Raw genomic sequence first — 22,326 nt, forward strand, 5'->3', positions numbered from 1 at the left:
AACATTCTTGACAAATCCAGCATCACATTCTCCTAGCATCATATAGTGAGTTACTTATTCTGTTTCATTCTTGTTTGCCCGTTTTACACGTTTTATCGCTAACAGCGTTTTAGTAATAGCCACTCGAGTCTAATTCAAAAGACGGCAACTTTTATAATATAAATGCACCGTGATAACATGAAGAAACGTCATCTCATTACAAATGGTTGCTTTGATTTTCAAAAGACTAGTGAATATACCTCACTTTTAGTTCAATATTTAAAAAAGAAGACAAGTTATATATGAATTCCCATAATGAATAGTCTATTTGGGTGTAATTGGATACGTTTAATTTTTCTTTAAGTAACATAAACTTGAAATCGTAAATTTTGTTGTTTGTACTTTTATAAAAGAAGGCATTTTAGATTGAGAAGTAGTCTATCAGTGTGACTTATTTGTGCATTTTATTTTCAAATGTCTTTAAGACCACCTCCTCTTTAAAGGACTGTAGCCACGTCGTTGCATCGAATTTATGCATCGTTAAACAATATTATTGCGTTCCCACGCCGAACCTTTAACGCTTTGGGGCCACTTTTAAGAGGAAAAGATATTTTTCCAAAGTTTGAAACTGTGTGCTCAGACTGAAATGTCAGAATTCTTTTATCTATGAGTATATACGAGTATATATGTATCATATAAAATTATAGATATTTACTTTTGACAAAATCACAACATGGGCAATATAAAAATGGTTCGACTCGATAAACGGTCTGATTACTTTCAACAGATGTTTACTTTTGGTAGCGACAAAATTTAATCTACAAATTCTTTGGAACAAACGTTGTGTTTGTTAGAACTGTCTTATCTTTATCGTCTCTACATTATATCCCCTTAAACGGAACATAAAGAAGAAATTGAATAACAGTATTGATGGAACTCAAATTATGTTTTTGACGAAACTGATGTAGGTTTAGACCAGTATCTTGTGTGTTAATTTTTAGATCATTCGATCTATATTTTTCCAGAATCATTATTCTTATTGCAAAAATGAAAAGTACAAATACGATTTTCAATTTTTTCTGAGTATAATTTGTTATGAAATTTTTTCATATATTTTTTATTTTAAAATTAATGGTCCAGTTGATCTATTTAAGAAATTTTTAGGCTTTTGGACCTTAGTGGCGTTCTTTTAATTATCATGTGCAGATGGCTCTTACGGAAATACTGAAACATATTTCTATCATATCTGTATTTTGTATTTTTTTCTTTGACAAAATTTAATACAATATTTTGTAAAACACTATACAGTAGCTATAAAGGTTTGTACACTTTGTATATTATACAAAATATTAAATGCATTGAAAATAAACTGAGTCTTCATTTTGTTAATGAATGAAAGGTTATTTACATGTTTTATAAGTCATGTTTGGTCGGTATTTTCAGTGGACATATAAGATAGAGAGAATACATAAATTAATGACAAAACAAATACGCAAGGGAAGAAATAAAATCGCAAAGCTTTAAATAACAACTGTTTATTTAGTTTTTCTGATATTTTTGTTACAATTATAGAATCCAATTTTATATATTTATTAGATGTCTTTATATTTTAAAATAATATTTCACACATTTGTCAATATAATTCACTAATGCTTCATTTAGAGTTGTAAATATATTTATACTAACCGGTTATTCTACATTTGCATATAATTTAATTCTCGAATGAAACATATGGTTGTACATAATCATTTGGCGTTCGTCGGTAATAATATTTTACTAACACTTTCTTGTTTTGTTTTAAAAGGAATTTCGTGATTATAATTGGAAACTCATGTAAAATTTAAATGCATTACTGGTAAGTTAAAACAAGTTTGTGACCATCCTATTACAATACAATCACCGCTGTTGAAATTATAGGTAAATTGTGTTCATTTGAATTACGTTAATCATCATCTGGCAAACAAACTTTAATTTTGCAATTAATTTACCTTTCTTAAATATTATTTTCACCGATTAATAGCCCATCTCGCTCAGATAACATTTAACATAATTTACAATTATACGAAAAGTTATGTTTTGAAATCAACAAGCAAAACATGTTCATATATACAGCCATATAATTTAAACAAGAATTAAACAGTCGTTACTTTATTTTGAATATTTAAAAACTTTTTGTAAATAAAACAAGAGAAAGTCTAAGTAAGTTCCTTGACAACATATCGCTATATCACACTTTCATAGAGAAGAATAAGTTATGACGAAAAAGTGTCAATTGCAAAAAGATGAAGCCCCATTCCCGATTCTCAATCTGAAAAAAGTAAAAGTAAATAAATGAAAGTAATAAAACAAATGCCGTCTGTCAATGTGAGTTTTTACTACAATTCCATCTTTGGATAAATCTCATGTATATCTTAATCATAGGTAAATACATTCAATATTTATTGTACAGTAACCTACGTTTAACCTTTAATATTGAACAAATAGTATGGTATGTTACTAATTGCTTTAGACTTTTTTGTAAAGATTCTATGTACGATGAATTCATTATAATTCCATTTAGAACAAATTAATCAAATAATCAAATATAACGAAAGATGCATTTACCAGAATAGTTGCCGCGCCAAGGCCAAAACACTTAGATATATTGTCAGAATTCCAAATTGAACCGATGTTGCTGAAACAATAATTAATAATAATCATGAAATTTAAACTCTACACATAATAGGTAAATACTGTATGAATACATAGTCTCATTACAAAAACTACCCCAACAATAAACAATTTGGCATTTTTGTTAAACTTAAGATTGAAACAAATTAACTTGATCAAGTATATTTCTTGCAGCTTTTTAAACATAGTTTGTGCATTCTCTTATTCAAATTACACATATTCAGTATGAATTTCCTAATTTTTCATAAAATTTCTGCATGAAAGAATTTGCCTTTAAAGATAAGCACAGTAAATCTTTAAATTTACAACACACTAAACAACATTATCGTGAATTACAAAGTAAGTGAATAGAAAACAGTGAGAGATAACAATATATATAGCGGGTATTTGTGTACAATTATTTCGTCTTTGCATTTCCACTTTCCCTTTGTATGTGTGAAAATGATGAATATCATGATTAGAATTTAACTAAATAAACCTGTGTCATCTGCACAATATTCTTTATATAGTACTTTGCGCTTATTGCGATACACACTTCAATATTCAATACATAGTACTTACCTGCACTTTCTGTTGTACACACATTTACATTCATTACATAGAAACTTACCTGCATTTTCTGCGGCACAAACGTCTGCATTCATAACAAACCCATCATTACATTTACATTTGGAAGCGTCACAATGTGAGTTTGCAATGGCGTCACATTCTGTTCCAGCTGTGGTACATGTTGTTCCGCTAACGGCTTGAAATAGAAAAAGTTATGTTGGAAAATACATTTCCATTAATTTATTGATTTGTATATTGTTTTGCAATGAGCAAAACATGTTCATTTAAACTTCAATGAGTGAAATTGAACTTTTTTTATTTCAGAATGTTATGGACTTGCGAGCATTACATGAAAATTGAACTAAAGCATTCAGTTATCAGCTAATACGTTATTGATTTTCGTAAGTTCTGATAAATACATACACTTACTTTTCACACACGATTTGCCGTTTGTTCTATCTTCTGCAAATCCATCAGAGCATTTGCATTTAGCACCGGTTTCAGCATTGTCACATTCTGCATTTTCAGTATGCGTACACTGGACTGCAGCATCTTTGGTACAGCCTGTATCTATCACTTTACCTATAACATATGACTCGGAACAATTTCTAAGTTAAAGAAACAGTAAGAAAGTTAAAATAATAATAAGTTAAATTATTATGAATGAAGCGGTTCTTTAGCACAGAATGTGCAGTTAACGTTTAGTTTACAAGATCAATATGATCTGTACCTAAAGGAAGTGCCTTTATCATAGAATAAATATCAATAAAATTATGACATGAAATGATTGAAGATTCAGTCAATTATCTAAGACGATTAAAAGTCGAAGCTGCAATCTATCGTTTAAATGTAAAGAATTTAATAGATTGTTTTGAAAGATGACAAACATTTGATTGCGTTTAATAGTTTAATACCTGTCATAAGAAGAACATGTTTTTCAATCAAAATGACAATACATAGAGGATATTGAATGAGTGTAGGTTTAATACTAAACTTATTGAACGAGTTGAAAAATATTGTTTTATTCAACGAGTTCAATAAATTTAGTATTGAATCTACACGAATATAATATTCTATTAATCATATATATAAAATTTGAACGGTAAACTGTTAACAAGAGTCATTTCTATTTGACGCGCCTATAGTGTAACGCTAACATTAGCGCGCTTTAACGCTATGTTTTTACATGTAGCGCAAATGGCGTTACGTCAAAGTGTTATTACACTAGTGTAATATCGTCTAGTGTAATATCGTTTTTATTAAATGACTTTACTACACTCCTGCATCGCGGTTTATGTGATAAACATTAAATAAATTATTTTTATTAAAAATAACAATAATAGCTTATGGCGTAATTATTTCGCCTGCTCTGTACAAAATCACAAATTCTTTGGCTTAGATACACATGCACTTTTAAGTCACAAATAATAAAAGCGTATAAGAAGTATTTGATATTTTTTAAAGAAATGACTTTTGAGTTGCAACAGCAAATACTATTTCCAATATCGTAACTGAAACGCATCATATCCTTTTCAAACGAGTAGCATCCTAATAAAGAATAAGAGAATGACAAGTGCCGATAACTAGAGAATCCTTTCATTTTTTTTGTATTTGGATTAATTCAAATCATGCTTACCAGAAGTGTCTGCAGCACACACGTCTACATTCATGACAAAACCATCATTACATTGACATTTCCCTGCGCCACAGTGCGAGTTTAGAATATGATCGCATTCATTTCCATTTGCTGTACAAGTTGTTCCACTGACAGCTAAAATAAAAAATGCAGTAATTTATGGAATTTGATTTAGCATTTGATGGTTAAATATTTAATTTACAAAACGTATTAACACCTAATTTTAGCCTAGTTATAGCATTGACACAATACGTTCATAAGTATTTACATATATAACAGTCTTCTCGTCATTGTCATTAAAACAAAACTTTAGTTTAAACCCTTCTGCGTAAAAAGCAATGTTTCCGAAATAAGTTTAAAAGTTACAATATATTAATTGCAATTTTTCAATATATTTTCAACTAATGCGTTATACTTTTGGTACACAAAGAGTTCTTTTCTGCATAGCCATTCTTACACATGCATTTGCCACCTGTGCACTCGGTATTTGATAACGCTGGACAACCGTTCGTTTCATCACAAACATCCTCTAGAACTGAAAGAAAAAGAAAAAAACAACAAACATTGATTACTATTTACAATAAAAAACATGGCATAACGTTATTTCAAATTATCTAATAGGTATTAGTCTAATTCAGTCAATGCAATTGACATTTTGTTTAATGAGTTTGAAATATGTTTTACAAGGTACTTAATTAAATCAGAATAAAATTAAACTATTTAATGAGCTTATAATGAAATATAAGCTTAGATTGATTGGATTGGCTTTGAAACTTCTTATTTAAAAATGACGTTTTTCACAAAACTAGTTTCAACACAAGAGCCGGTTGAATCGAGTGATAATCCCCGAGGAGTAGGTTAAGGAAGTGTCAGAGTTGTCCCTGACAAAGTTCAAAGTGTAAAAATGAATAAAGGACAATAACTCCAAAATTAAGCAAGGCAGAGTTAAGGTTCTTTTGCACTGCACTTCTATTTAATGAGAGTAACCTACCGACAAACCTCTTATGGTTCAGAGCTATGTCTAGGACAAAATTCAAAGTGAAAGAATTAACAAAGGCTATAACTCAAAATAAAGCTAGGGCGATTTATGGCTCTTTAGCAGCACTGTACTTCTTCCCAAGGAGATCTATCTACCTACAAAGCTTCATGTTGATATCTCTTATATTTGTAGAGTTGTGTCCCGGACAAAGTTCAAAGTGTAGATATGAACAAATAGCAATAACTCCAAAAATTATGCAATGGAGAGTTATGGCTCTTTTGAACAGCATCTCTATTATCTACCAATACAGTCTCATGTTGATACCTCTAATAATTTTAGAATTATGTCCCAGACAAAGTTCAAAGTGTAAATATGAACAAAGGGCAATAGTTCCAAAATTAGGCAAGGCAGAGTTATGGTTCTTTGGCACTGCTTTTACATAATCAGGTCTATATACTACAAGTTTTCATGTTGATATTACTTAAACTTTTAGAGTTATGTCCCAGACAAAGTTTAAAGTGTACAAATGAACAAGGGGCAATAACTCAAAAATTAGGCAAGACAGAGATATTGTTCTTTAGCACTGCACTGTCACCCAATGAGATACATCTACTTTCAAAGTTTCATGTTGATATCTCTTATAGTTTTAGAGTTATGTCCCGACAAATTTCAAAGTGTAAAAAAAACAAAGGGCAATGACTTCAAAAGTTGGCAAGACAGAGTTACGGTTTATTTGCACTGCACTTCTACCCAGTGAGATCTATCTACCTACACAGTTTTATGTTGATATCTCTTATAGTTTTAGAGTTATGTCCCGGACAAGGTTTAAAGTGTAAATATGAACAAAGGGCAATAAATCAAAATAAGGTAAGACAGAGTTATGGGGCTTAAGCACTGCACATTTTCACAATGAGATACATCTATTTACAAATTTTCATGTTGATATCTCTTATAGTTTTAGAGTTATGTCCTGGATAATGTTCAAAGTGAAAAAATAAACAAAGGACAATAATTCCAAAAATAGGCCAGGCAGAGTTACGGTTCTTGTGCATTGCACATCTGCTCAATATCTACGAGACCTATACAAAGTTTTCATGTTGATACCTCTTGTTGTTTCAAAGTTATGTCCCGGGCAAGAAAATCGGAGGAACAAAGTGGCGACTATATGCCCACCTTTCGGGGAGTATAATTATTTCAATCAAATATTCTGAACCTTTTTCCACACATCCGTCTTCATTTGCATTCAACTTGAAACCGCTGTTACATGCACAATTCGTGTCGTCACCACACGAAGAATTTTGTTCGCAGTCAGTATCTGCGTTACATCCGGTAGTCAAAGCTTGAGAGAAACAAAAATTACGTAAACTTTAAAAACAAGTAAAATGGTTTCCTGCGGGGAACATATTAATGATATAAAGATATTTCATTTAACTATTTTCAACATTGTTTGGGAGGGATAAATAAACGTTGGTATCAGGAATATAGTTGACAATGATCGATCAATATAGAAGAAGGTCTTTGGAAACTGGTGACCGTTGAAGACCGGAGAAGGTCGAACATAAAACAATTATTTCTTTTTAAGAAAATGATTAAATAGGCCTACCATTTTATGAATAATTCCGAGCAAATAAAGAATAAAGTAAACACACAAGTTTACGCAGAAAATATCTCTATTCATTATGGCAGATGCCACTACGAATATTTTAATTTTGTAGATTTTCAGTATAAACAATTTATTGTTTGTAAAATTTGAGATAGATTTTAAAGAAACATTGATAATTTTCAAACACAACATTCAAGTTTTTCCACCTTAAACGGTAAAATAATCCTAGAAAATTAGAAATATCACGTTATAGATTTTTGTTCTTCGGACTAATTCCCTAGAGGTAAATCCGTAACGTACCGACAAACGGTATTTAGCTAGGTTTTCGAAAAAGGTCAGTTAACCAATCATGTACGGTTTACAGATCACATGCTCCTCCATGTACCGAAAACAGGTCACGTGCTCCTCCATGCCTCAAAAGTTAAACGCGTACCAATACCCTGCGGTCTCCAGACCGCAGGGAATAACTTTCATCAAGATTTCAGATATTAAGAATTTTATTGCATAATAAATTGCTGCCATTTGGTAATCTATTTGCAAAACGATAATACAGCTTGGGTTGTACATGTTACAATTTTTTTTATCAAAAGTATATTATATAGTAAGATATAACTTAATTTTCCCGACTGAGGTAGATCAACTTACAGACAAACAATAGCATCGGTCAACAATAGTTTTACATGTAGGGCACACAATAGGCACATTATCTCTATTTGTAGATACAAAGATACCTTGTCACTTTGATTTCTGAAAACCGTTGACAAGTTTTATGTAATAGAATGGACATACCTGCTTTTGTACAGTGTATAAACACTATTCCAAGTACAACTGTGGGGAATAAGAGTCTCTGAAATAAGCATAGCAAAACTGAAATAATAATGATCAATAACTATTTGTTTTGTATAAACAAAGTAATGTGAATGTTTCAATATCTTCTATTCAGAAGAATTGGGATTTGTTTGTTTATATGTGAAGGCAAAACTCCTTTCTAGAAAAATGATTGTTTGTTTGACTGGGTTTTACGTTAAACCGACATAGTATAGACCATATGGCGACGTTCCAGCTTTTACTGGTGATGGAAGACTTTAGGTGCCCTTTCGTGCATTATTTTAGGCACGAACAGGCACGTGAATAGAACCATTGACGTTCCGTAAGCTAGCTAGATAGCTTCCTAACATGAAAGGATCTAAAGTCCCTGTCGGGATTCGAACCCACAGCGGTGAGGGGCAAGTGGTCTAGAAGAATGTGCCGCTATATATGTGAGTCATGTTTAAAGAACATTCTTTATTCATATATCCACAGATGAAACATTTTCTTGAAAACAAATTGATCGTTGTACATGACAAAAACATAAACTGATTTTATTGCATCATTTTTATTATTTGTACGGCACCTGTTTACATATATATGTGCAATTTTCAAAATTCATTAAACACACTTTTAAGATAATTAAAAAAACAACATTTATGTTTCATGATTATTTGACCAAAGCAACAATGTATATTTGCGAGTTCAAAAATTTAACAAGGTTTAACTGCCATTTGATGTATGTAGCACTGCAAAAATGTAGGTGCACGACTAAAGCAATTTTCTTTTAAATTTTGTATTATACGGATAAACATTATATCCGTGTAATACAAATTTAAAAGAAAATTGCTTAATTTGTGCTTTTTTGACTACGTTAAGGGTGTGAGGTAGCATATTTGTTTAGCAACTTATTAGTACGTAAACACTTATAAAATCATCTTTTAGAATACATGCAATATACGTAAAAGCCTCTTTGTATAGCCTTTTTCAGTTTAAGCTTTCTCACAGAACAAAACATCATATTGTGAAGCTGAATATTGTGTTTGTGTTTAAAATGTTCGCCTAAATAAAATTAAATTATAGGGAAACTTTTTGTTTTGTTATGCAATGTATTATGATAATAAGACTAGATCTAAATAAAGAAAAATATGTTTTTTTTTACATATTTTTTATTTGCCAAAGGTAACTCAATGGAATAAAACCTATTGCATGAACAAATATTTACACATACGAAGGATGCTCTAAAACAATACCACTGGCTATTTTGTTTTAAATTAACTCAAGTTCGGATCATTTTAGTTTGCTACCTTATTCAAACTACTCGTGGTCTGACCCAATGCTCCTCTTAAAAAGATTAATCAACTTGTGTATACTCCACAATTGGCACACTCATTCCTGTTAGTTCGTGTTGATAACGCTATCTTGAAACGCCAGACGACGATGTTGTTTACAACGGGAAAATGATGGACACGCAGAAAATTAGAAATCGCGCGATCAAAATGTTATGTCCTACAAAAAACCTTGAAAAAACGATCATAAGTGTTTAAGTGGTATAAGATATTAAGTAAAGAACGGGAACACGGGCATTACGTGGCCATTGATTGCGTAACGTAGAAGCACAAGGTGTCACCCCGGTACGGAATTAGACCCAGCCCGTTGTAGTCTAGAAAGTAGTTCTTTTAAATTTTGAAATGGCCTATTTCATATCATCTTAATTGATACTGGTTATATTTTAAGTATATCTTTAGTAATTATGTACATGAAGTTTCATTTCTGAGTACTTTAAAGGTTGTTTTTTATGTATTTTTGCAGGATTTCATTTCTGGGTGGAAGGTTTCATGAGGCACTATGCACAAGAATACACACCAGTTACTATTTGGAATATTCTATAGTGATTACAGAAATTAAAAGCTGCAGAAAAACTCCAAGGGCTAATGTATTATTTTTTTGTGCTAAATTTACTTGGACTGCATTGGTGTTTAAAGAAATGGTCATGAAGTTTCGGTACCGGATTTGTTTTGTCCAGAATTTAGCCTTAAATGTGATGGATTTACTATAGGATATATGGGTCGAAAATTCAGTAGGCCGTGTCCTAAATGTAACAGGTTAAAATGGGATTTCTAAGGAACTACTTGGAATAAAGTGATGAAACTTCACCTACTGGTAATGCTTGTGGATAGCAATCTGAATTTTAAAGGATAACAGTCAGGTTTGTATATTTCAAATTTTATTTAAAAATTAAATTTTGACAATTTAAAAATCTGCCACTTTCTATTGATGTTGTCTCCCCTTGCCATAAGACACCATTTGCTTCACTCCATTTGCATGCATTTCGTTGACCACAATACGGAAGTGGTTACACAAGAAGTAGTGCCTATGTTTGATGCTAAATATTTATGAAGTATTGAATGAAAGACTTTGCAAAAATGTCATAATTTAAAAAAGGGGATTAAAATTATTGACAGATTGAAATTTGAAATAATTTCATATGTTATAGAAAGCAAAATGAACATTATTGACGAAAGTTTACTGCCTGTTTGCAGCCAACTTGACAGCATATTTTCATGCGCACATCATTTAGGTGAAGTTTTTGAATTGTCAACAAAATTAAGTGAATGGTGTTTGTTTCAAACTTCTCGAAAATTGCAATTTCATTTCGGGTCAGTATATATAGAACATAAAGTAGAAATAACTGTGGTCATATGTCATTCATCTGCTGGCAGATATAGAAACAGTGCTATATTGTCATTATTAAAGCTGCTATAGACTAGTTTCATTTGATAATCATATTGAAATAGATAAATAGAACTGAAATTGACACGATATGTATTTGACAGTCAAGGATATTGTAATTTGTATATGTATATGCAGCTTTGAATTTTATTTCATGATGCATGTTGTGTATAAGTGTAATACATAGGCCTATAGATATAACATTATCCTGTTGGGGAGTGCAAATGGCAAATAAGAAATTGCACTTGTCTATAGTCTGTTACAACAGTGATGATGTTGTTGTTGTTGTTGTTGTTGTTGTTGTTTTCACATGATTGTGGGGGGGAGGGTATTTTTATTTTTCTTCGCAGTTGTCATGTTTACAAATGGCAAAAATATGCTCTCCCGTTTCGACCGGCAATCAGGTCATCATCAGACATTCTGCCATGAATGTGACGGGGCTTATTTTCACCATAACTCAGTTGAAATAACAATGCACAGCCACATCAATTCCTGGTAGCCCTACTTTGAAGGGCCTGCTGCATCAAGTTGTCCTTTGTGGTACTCGTCATTGTACTGGCCTTCACTTCTCGCAAGGTGGTACATGTGTTCTAGTTTTGCCCGTGTTTCTTTTCTTTTCATCTTAAATTGTCTTGTTTTTTGGTAATGCTAAGGCCTTTGAAGTCTGTTTGATGCTGATTTTAGGTATCGAAGTGTTCTTGGTGATAGGGAGTGTCCTGTTATACTTCGGACATTTTTCTCAGCAGAAACTTGAAATGAATTGTTAATTTGCAGAGTTTTTGAAGCTAAGCTGCCCGCAAAATTCCTCGAAAAGTTGATTTCTTTAGGCAGGGTGGATAACACAGATCTGTTAAAACTTTTGCACTTCAAGTGTTGCTTGTCACACTTTTGATGGCGTACTCACTTAGGCGTATTTTCAGAATAGCGGATTATAGCTCACGGTCATTTCTTGTCAATTCTAGGATGAATACCATGTGTGGGTAGATAGGAAGAGTTATACCACCAATCACCAATATTTCCTACACCGGAACAAACTAGGGATTCCTCTGGACAGAACTTACAGCTACCAGCATAACACTCTAATGTAGCTATACGGATTGTCAGTAAGCCTAAGGTATGTAAATTTCCTTCGAGACCATTTTTTTAAGCGAAGTTTTCTATAATAGCACTGCATCTAGCCTTAATTAATATCCTTAGCAAAAGCTCTAATAGCTTGTCTTGCACTGCCAGATAGGGTTTTTCCTTCAAACATTGTTGGGCTCCAATTTGAACCCAGTCCAAGTTTTTGTTCACAGTGTAAGTTGATGTTTAATTTATCACATTTTTGAGCACTGTGCTCTTCATAAACTTTGTTCATCATAGCAATTTGCTTTTAAATCTAAATTGATCACTTTATTCCCTTGCGGTTCACTGTTATCTTTTATTTTGCAGACTTTTCTGTGAGCAAAGCACTGGTTTTGAGGAAGTTCATACCTGATTTTGGCTGAGATGTATGCAAGAACTACTGTTGGTTTGTTCGGCAGCGTTCAAGTGAGGAGGTAAAATCTTGTGTCCTTTCTTGAAAGTTCCACTATTAAGGCGTCTCTTTCCCATTGTAAAATAATATTTTTAGGAGTATGATGGGCTTGAAGAGTAAATTGATTTAATACTTCCTATTCAATTATTTGAATTGATTGCCTTGTTCTATAACAATTTTAAAGGCCTTATCTGAGTAAGAATTTACTTACAAAAGGCCATATATAGTACTAGGGTAATAGAGATGTTTATAGATGGTATTAACAATGAGTGTAGTCTGTGTATGTATATACTTTGCTTTGTTTACTGATAAATTTAAGTAAAAGTCTTAATCGGGAAGTTTTATAGCAATTTTTAGGGAAAAAATCATTATAATGGCAAACTTTATGCCCATTTTTCACTATTTCAAACTTAAATTTTAAGCTTTTTTTTTAAGAAAAAATGGATAAATTTTACCATTTTATACAAACAAGGTATAATTCATGCATAGTAAACCTGTACAATATTGGCCAACAACAAAAAACTTTATTTCATGAAAATCTGTCTTCTATTTCTGAAGATATGTTATAATTTGTAATGCCATTTTTTTATCTAAAATTCTGTTGGCCGAGCCTGATTTTCCGCAAAGTGGTCACCCTTTAAGAAATGCTCCTGTATCAATGTGAAATGTAAGAGACATTGATTTCTTGATTAATATTACTTGTTCAACAGAAAATTACCAAAAAATGTGTGTAAATGTTCTTTTAAATGAAATTTTATGTTCATTTAGGTGTCACCCCGGTACGGAATTAGACCCAGCCCGTTGTAGTCTAGAAAGTAGTTCTTTTAAATTTTGAAATGGCCTATTTCATATCATCTTAATTGATACTGGTTATATTTTAAGTATATCTTTAGTAATTATGTACATGAAGTTTCATTTCTGAGTACTTTAAAGGTTGTTTTTTATGTATTTTTGCAGGATTTCATTTCTGGGTGGAAGGTTTCATGAGGCACTATGCACAAGAATACACACCAGTTACTATTTGGAATATTCTATAGTGATTACAGAAATTAAAAGCTGCAGAAAAACTCCAAGGGCTAATGTATTATTTTTTTGTGCTAAATTTACTTGGACTGCATTGGTGTTTAAAGAAATGGTCATGAAGTTTCCGTACCGGATTTGTTTTGTCCAGAATTTAGCCTTAAATGTGATGGATTTACTATGGTAGCACTCCACACTAAATTTCAAGTTTCTGCCGTCAATGTCCTACAAGCAATATGTCTGATAAATCTGATCCCAAACTACACAACCTGGAAAAAGAATACACATTTTGTTAAGAACATATATGTCATACCATTGCAAATCTGTAATGAAATCATCCCATGAGCAACAGTCGGGCAGTTAAAAAAATTCCAATTCATTCCGTAAAAGCCAAAAATATATAGTGGTCCGAGACCCAAAACAACATTTTTCGTCCCTCCAGCAAAAAATACCTGCAAATATACGGTCTACAAAAACTCTGTCACTGCTTTAGCAACTCCCTGTGCATGCAAAATATCACAAAGAAATAGGTGCTTGGCCTTGTAGATTTTTTGCTATTGCTGAAAGTTTGAACCCCCCTGTAAAATTACTTTTTTTTCACCGAGCATGCTGTTAAAAAGCAATGTTTACAAACAATGGCGACCTTGACATCAATAATTATCAGCATGTGATTTCTAACCATGTTTTCGAATTTGCCAATGATCATATTACATGTCACAAAAACAAATTTCATGCTGAAAATGCATTTTAAAGACAACCAGTCATTTAAATCCACAATAGTCACTATATCCATGAAATCCTCCCTGGCCATTCGAAGCTGCGGCTTCATTTAGTGTGGTGTGCTGCCTATAGGATATATGGGTCGAAAATTCAGTAGGCCGTGTCCACAAGTTGTACGTTATTATGGCGTTTACGCCGCTGTCGCCGACATGTGTTTATGTAAATTTAAATAATGTTGTAATTTAAGAAGCTACTAACATGTTTTTTCTATTTAATTTTGTTATTAATTCTTCTAAGCATTATCAATATCTCAAGTAAAATTTACGCAACAAAGTCCATGAATTTTTATATTACCCCTCGTAGTTAGGCGTGTATTAAAGGTTAAGGAAATTAATTGATACATTGTACGTTGAAAGAAGTCCTGAAACAAATTGTTAAGGACACTAAAAGGTGATGAGAATCGTTAGATAAATTTGGCTTATCTTTAAAAACATGTAGAATTTTATTATTCACGTTGAATGTATATAGTTACATAGTATAAATATATAGCAAGATTCACAAACTATATGAATATTTTCTTTTGAAAAATTAATTATATTGTAATACTGTTTAAAGTATAAAAAGTGACTTACCATGATTATATCCCGTACTCTGTTTGTTCAATATAACACCCAAGCAGGGGTACCCGTATTTATGCGTAATGTAATATTGGGGCAGTGCAAAATAGTCACATGACCGTTGTTGTAAATCAGCATTGGAGAATATTTTTGAAGTTTTGCTTTGCAACTACCTTTATTTATCTTTAGGGTGTCTATTCAAACAAACATAAATGCGATGATTGAAACTTTTTGAAGTTTGAATACTCTTCAAAGGAGCTCCACTGACGTCTAAAAGTATATAAAACATAAAATTGTAAAACAGGGCACTTTAAACAGAAAACATGACAAATAATAACAAAGGCATATAGTACCCAGCATCAAATTGAAATTCAATATCAAGAGCAACATTTAATCATATTTGAGTTACAGGGCCTTTATTTTCTAGGTATTTTGCACAATGGAAATAATTATGTTGGATAAAACTGAGTGAGCGAATGATATATTTCGCGAACAACCCTCATCAAATGATGTTAAATCGCGGTAAATCTTCTTGTCCCGTTACATGTATATCGTATTTGATTTTTTAATTCTCAAATGAGAACACGTAAATTAAATATTAACTTCTTCTTGTTTGTTTATTATTTACCAAAAAAATTAAAATAAATGCCTTTCAGAGTTGACTACGAATAAACAAATACTTTAAAACAGATTTGATATTTAAAACAAATTATATGGTTATTACATTTATTGGTAAGTGAAGGCGTAAATATCTGTTCCAGAACAGAACTACTCAGACATGTATAATGAAACAGTAATGAGAAAAAAAAGCTACTTTTCTGTCAGAATATCAGATCAAAGATAAAAAGGGGGAAGCGATATTCAATGTACGCATGCCCCACTATTAGACAGACAAATAAACCTTTAAAATCGTACATGCATAAGTACAGATTCGAAGTTGCTGTATCGTATTACATAACACTATACCGAATAAACAGATTATATGTTATAGATTAGTAAAACAAAGATGCACTTTCTGAAATGTTTAAATATTACTTGTAAAATATTCAGGATTAAAAATAGCATTATATTTAAAGTGATAAAAGCAAAATCCGCAAAAAATACATTCCTTCATTTGAAATGGCTGATATCTACGCTATTAAATTCTGAATTTCACCATTTTCGTACTTGGAGGTTTGTCTTTACCACTATTTTACATGGCATATATTTATATTTGACAAGTTGGACGTTCATTAAAGATTTTCATTTCATTCGTTAACGTGTGTCCTCCGAACAATAAAAAATAAACAGACTTTAATCATCATCGGTATTAAATCTATTCAAAAGACAATCAAACGGACAAAAAAGCAGACTTTATCCTACTTGATTAAAAGTTTACAGTTACAATGCTGATACATTTATCCAATTGTAGTTTTCAGAATCTGAAGAGTGTTCTTGTAGTTCGAATTCGTTTTTAAGTGCCTTGCAAATAATATAAAGATGTAATATTGCGATTCTTAAGCAGTGGCACATCAAACTTTATTACCACCACAGCGTCTAGCAATTGCTCTTTTCAAAATGTAATATGATATAAAGGATATAAAAGCTTGAAAGTGAAATAAAAAATAAGGATATGGGGTTCTTAATTGTTAAGATTTTAGTAAATAAACACTAATACGAGTATGCACGTAATATAACAGTTATGCTATGAACAAACATGAAGTACTTAAGAAGCTGTAAAAATACTCTCCTTATTTCTGAGCATGTATTTACTCACTGCTTTGCTTTTGAAAAACAATTTATTATCTATTAATTATTAATATGATTTGCAATAAATGTTGATTTATTCCCTAAGTGATACAAGTAATAAAGTTTGCAATTGCATTACCTTGTTAAAAAAACTAGTTTACGTCTTGGGAGGTTTGATATCTAAAGGGGAGATACAAAAAAAGTTGTAGTAAGTATAGTCCGTTCTTTACATCGAATGCGTAGGGGGTAATAATTTTTAAGACTCCAGTAATTCGAACCCGTTGAATCAACTCTTACGATCACGAGTTCATGGTCGTCACAGAGGGCATGTGTTAGACGTTTTGGTTGACAATTGATATCAACGTAACGAATTCTAAATAGCAAGCGACCTTTGTCACAATTATGATCGTCTTAAATGTAACTTAATAAAGTTAACAGCTAGTACATTCGGATATAAAGCACTACACAGTCCATTTAATAAATTACATTTTTTATAGTTTGAGCAGATGTTTAAGTCTGACAACTATCGTACTAAATTAAACATGTAAAAAGGATGGCTTCAAAATATATTTAACAAAACCAAAATAAAAGTGGCAAATTCATCTCTATTATTTCGTATTGAGCAGGTTAAAATTCCATCTTGGTTAAAAAAATAATTTTAATCGTATCGGAAAATGTCTAGTACTACCGCCTTTTGAAATATATTACAGAAGTTGGATATATATATTGCATATTCCTATTCCCTGCCTCAAGTCCCGAGTTCCAAACACAATTGTATAGGGTGTGTGTGTGTGTGTGCGCGTGTGTGTGTGTGTGTGTGTGTGTGTGTGTGTGTGTGTGTGTGTGTGTGTGTGAGCACTCCTACCTAAGTCTAACAATTAAATTCATGAAATGATAAGTGGTTTGAAGTGCTGACCACGGACGATGAATAACTAGTAAACATGCTTGATTTAGGCATACGATAAATATCGGAAATTTTAGAAAAGATTGATTTTGTTTCTTTTTGTGTATCACTATCCTCTCTTTTCATCAAGCGAACCATTAAATAAGATTTGAAAGGATAATATTTGGGTCTGACTTCATAAGATATATAGCTGATATTACAGGCGCAATATAAAAACTATAGCTTCGCAACCATTTGCAATGGTAATAAGTTAGCTCCATAATGTCTTTGTCGTAAAACAAGTCATTGACCAACTGTTCATTATTTGGTAAAATTGTGAATCTTATAATCGTTCAAAATATCAAGGAAATATTTTTTTATCATTAATCTTAATCATTATTAAGGAAGTTATTTCCTCCTAATGTGCACGAGTTTTACCCCATCTTGTAATACATATCTGGTATTTTCGTATCCGTTAATATATCCATTTTGATGTGATTACATCGAGAATGAAACGACACTGTAAACATGAACAGCAGTTTTTTCAAATAAAGATTGACCATGTATTGTTTGCTCTTTCATCCGTTAGTAAGGTTTTTTGAATTATTATTATTGTATTAACTGTTTGTGATTTACACTGGGTCAAATAAAATCGGATACAAAGAGGCTTCGCTTATTATTATAGCAATTTATGAGTGTTTTCTAATTTATCACAGTTTCCACAAGGCAACGTGAACAACATGTTTTAAATTCCTATATCGAAAGTTGTCGATTCATTATTATGCCCCCGATGAGATGAGTTAGAGGTCAATACATGTTTTACGAATCTTCATAACAAACGTTGTATCAAACATTCGATAGTCTAAATTTGTCTTTACACAGTTTTAAAACTGGCAGATTTCAGCTGTTATTGAAATTTAGTGACATTGTGATTTATACTTACTTTTTATTTCTTAGAATTTCTTTTGAATAATAATTTATGAAAAACTATTCTGATTAAAGCTCAATAAAATGTGGAAGAATATGCGATGGTCCGTCTGTCCACACTTTAGGTCCGTTATTATTTTCCTATCAAAAGCTTCAGAAGGAATGAGTCTAAAAGTATTTATCTTGGTAGGTACATTTCTGAATACAGATATATATATCCACTGGACGGAAATGAATTTACTTAATATCCTTCTTCTTATTCAAACAAATATTTATCTTTCCAAACTAATAATCCCGTACAAGGGCGAATATTAACTATGAGAAATACACTGATTACAATTTAAACTGCATACAAGTATATTGGAGAAATCAAGAAAATATTCACATGAAATGTTGAAGTTATTTAAGTAAAGCATGAGACAATTAATCAACTGATACAAAAAAATCCTCGAAATAAATGCACATATTATCATTATAAAAAGCAAAGTAAGAAAACTGTACAAGGACGCATGTTTTTAAAAATACTGTTTAAAAAACAACTTAAAATGCTTTTAAATGTTGTTTATTGAATAAATTTATCACAAAGGAATGATATAAACATTACAAATATCCATTTAGAACAAACTTATAAATATATAAACATTTTTAAGAATCAAACAAAATGGAAAAACAATAACAAGAAAACAGGAACGAACATGAAAAGACAGAATGAGAGAAAATCCCGTTCAAAGGTAAGTTTAACTATGACATATGCTCACAGATAATATTTAATCTGATTAAAAGCATGCTATAGAATTTATGAAAAGTTTAGATCAATGTTGAAGTTATCACTGTATATAAGTAGACAATTTCGTCAAACTTCTGATAAAAAAAATTCCAATAAAATGCGCCAATATAAAAAAAAATGAAAAAAGCAAACTAAGAAAACAGTATAAGGGCGAATCGCTTCTTAAAGATATACTGAACAAACTTTAAATTCGGTGTGATGTTGTATATTTCATAATATTATCTCATTGAAATGATAAAAAACCTTACAAATTAAGTAAAAATAAAACAAATTCAGTTATGCACATCTTAAGAAAGAAACAAAAGGAAAAAACAACAAAAATCATAAAAAATAACAAAAAACAAAGTAAGTACCCAATATTAAGGCGAATCTTCAAGAATCTATTTTTGACATAAATGTGAAGCTAGGGATTCTGCCAGTCAATCATAAAAAATTTTAAGCTGAAAATAAACTGGAAAATCTGTGGATAAAGTCTTTACTGATTTCGACTAAACATACACAAAGGCGAATCATACTTTCAATATCATTTTTGAATCATATCAATTTTTGAATAATATTCACTTGTTATGATGCTAGTGACTGAAACAAAACTTTCTTATTACTATTTAGTTATACATATTATTGCAAAATTAAATGTGTGCACATTTCTAGAGTGAATTGAATTACCTTGTCAAAGTTGAGAAAAACCTTTCTGTCGTTCTGTGTGGTACCTTAGAGAAGATAAGTTTATTGAATTATGAATTGAATCATGAGATGTGAAGTTATACTATTTTTTCTTTTTTGTTATGTTCGTTCCTGTTTTCTTGTTATTGTTTTTCCCTTTTGTTTGATTCTTAGAAATGCTTATAAGTAAATTTATTTCCGTCCAGTGGATTGTTAAAAATAGTATAACTTCACATCTCATGATTCAATTCATAATTCAATAAACTTATCTTCTCTAAAGGCCTCAACAGACGGTAGGATTTACTTGTACTGCACTAATTAGAGATAAGACGTTCACTTTTCAAAGCAATACAACACTTGAATTCAGACGGTAATTCTACACTGTAGGAATCATCTGAGGTTTCCCTAAAAAGGATTCCTCCCAATTGATCCTTTACATACTTTACTCACTAAATACTTTTTTCGCCATGAGAATTGATTGAAACACCTCCATTTAAATTGTTTTTTTAAATGTGAAGCCTGAGCGAGACTCAAACCTGAGACCCTCGGAATACTGTACTGCGGTTCTACTGACTAAGCTATCCGGCCTCCTACAAACTACCTCCCCTCCCCTAATTAGAGAACAGTTCAATACGGTGACATAATCATTTTCGGAACAATTTGGGATTCGAACATACCACAACTTTGGGTCTCCTGAAGAGTTTTTCAACATCATTTTTACCCCATCTACTACTATGTTTACCTTTTAGCCCTCATTGTTCTGGGATTTCATTCATTACACCCATTATCAGGAGATAATTTGGTTATCTCTTACTTGTCATTGTGGGAGGTCTGTAGAAATCTGTACGACAAGATTTTCAAAATAGAACATGTCCTATCCCTTACATCTAGACTTAAAGTTTCCGAATTTAAGAAATAGTAGCCCTCACACATTAAGATTTGCCTGTACATCTTAGTTTTAATTAGTGTTGTACTTCAAAATCCTACCTCTGTTGATGCCTTAAGGTACCACACAGAACGACAGAAAGGTTTTTCTCAACTTGACAAGGAAATTCAATTCACTCTAGAAATGTGCAGACATTTAAGTTTGCAATAATATGTATAATATGCTTTGGTTAGTACACTACCCCTATGTAATTGCGGTAATTAGGTCAGTCTCACTGTGATATTTAAATTGATATGAATTCCTTATGTAATAATTTACTAGAATTATAAAAAAAGTCATATGTTTTTCAGGTTAATCATTAATGCAATGCTTTTAATACAAATTACGTATTAATTAATGAAACCTCTTATTATTAGGAAATATGCGTTAAGATGTTACTACTAGCATGACACTTACTGGGGAAAGCAAATGAAGTGTAAGTATCAGTGCCATGTGGGCAGATTTTTAATTTATGTATAAACAACGTAGTTAATTATGGTGCAAATGAATCAAATACTTTTGTCTGTTTAAAATTAGCGCTTATTATAATATTATCATTATTGTCAGTGCTTTAACTTTCATGCTGGGCTTGATTTTTTTCAATTTTCTAGTTGTGCCAGGTTTTGTAGGGATTTCGATTATTATTTTAATTTTAAACAAAAGCCACTGGATTGTCTTTTTTAAACAAAACAATCAATTTAATTTATTACTCAAACAAATTATTTGAACTATTTGTAAATACTTAATATAAATAATGCAAATCCTCGTAATAAAGCAATTACATCTGTTAGCGATATCCGCAGATCAGATCGTCATTGTGGATAATTTATCAATGAAATAATTTATCATCATTGTTTATTTAAAATAAGAAATTGCAATCTTAATCTTATCTCTTTTCGTATTATTATTATACTAGCCAGCTATTTAACTTTAATGGTTGGCTTGATTTTCAACTTTCCCCGTTGTGTTCGTTTTTACAGGGATTTCGATAATTGTTTAAATTAAAGGTAACAGGCCGCTAGATTGTCAAACAAACAAAACAGTTACAAAATATATTTGCATTAAATTTTTATTGCAAGGATACATTGATATCACTGTTATGCGACATATTTTATTGATAAGAAATCCTCCCATACATTACCTTTTAAATTGAGTAAAACAATGCATGCTAGAGATTGAAAGTACTTACCGTATTGTGTATTCCTGTAAGCGCAACAAATTGCAAGTACCTCTAGATTTATTACCATCTTGATATTGCATGATTACTGCTTGGTAAACAAATTAATCAAACAAGATATTTATACAGATCTTATTCTAGTGTATAGGTCAAGTTTGATAATGCACATAAAACGAGTACGTATTTGTAGATATTTGATTGAGGAAACCATGTGTATTTGTAAGATTTGTCAACGTTTTAAGCTTCATTTATTTAACTGACTGTATGCAGACACAAGGTCACTAACTTTGTAAAACTGATCATTGCGTGAGCTCTTTTTAATTTTCTTTTCTATATCTTCTTATCCACCTAAGAAGCGTTCATCTTCTTCTTTGCGGCTGCCAATTATATGATGTTTGATCATTACT

The 22,326-nt window shown here is 31.4% G+C and overlaps 1 protein-coding gene and 1 long non-coding RNA gene across 2 annotated transcripts; one reads left to right on the forward strand and one right to left on the reverse strand.

Moving 5' to 3' along the window:
• Positions 1-1,482: 1,482 nt before the first annotated feature.
• Positions 1,483-15,056, reverse strand: LOC132717281 (cell death abnormality protein 1-like). Its single transcript, XM_060700715.1, has 9 exons — positions 14,845-15,056; positions 8,206-8,263; positions 7,027-7,152; positions 5,250-5,369; positions 4,835-4,969; positions 3,628-3,780; positions 3,260-3,394; positions 2,584-2,653; positions 1,483-2,287 (listed from the first exon to the last, which is right to left on the reverse strand). Coding segments are annotated over exons 1-9 (801 nt in total). The 5' UTR covers positions 14,848-15,056; the 3' UTR covers positions 1,483-2,286.
• LOC132717283 (uncharacterized) lies at positions 9,859-13,604 on the forward strand. The gene is made up of 4 exons (XR_009623937.1): positions 9,859-10,432; positions 11,919-12,070; positions 12,388-12,494; positions 13,430-13,604. It is a non-coding gene; the product is annotated as an uncharacterized LOC132717283 (long non-coding RNA).
• Positions 15,057-22,326: the final 7,270 nt, after the last annotated feature.

Source organism: Ruditapes philippinarum, unplaced genomic scaffold (genome assembly GCF_026571515.1).
Source record: "Ruditapes philippinarum isolate M1 unplaced genomic scaffold, ASM2657151v2 ctg1378_1_1_1_1, whole genome shotgun sequence".
Classification (NCBI taxonomy): Eukaryota; Metazoa; Mollusca; class Bivalvia; order Venerida; family Veneridae; genus Ruditapes; species Ruditapes philippinarum.

Coding starts and splice junctions, on each gene's coding strand:
- LOC132717281 (XM_060700715.1), bottom strand. Junction 3,395..3,627: donor CGGCAAATCGTGTGTGAAAA/GTAAGTGTATGT, acceptor TTCTATTTCAAG/CCGTTAGCGGAACAACATGT. Junction 2,654..3,259: donor TTGTGCCGCAGAAAATGCAG/GTAAGTTTCTAT, acceptor TTATTGTTTCAG/CAACATCGGTTCAATTTGGA.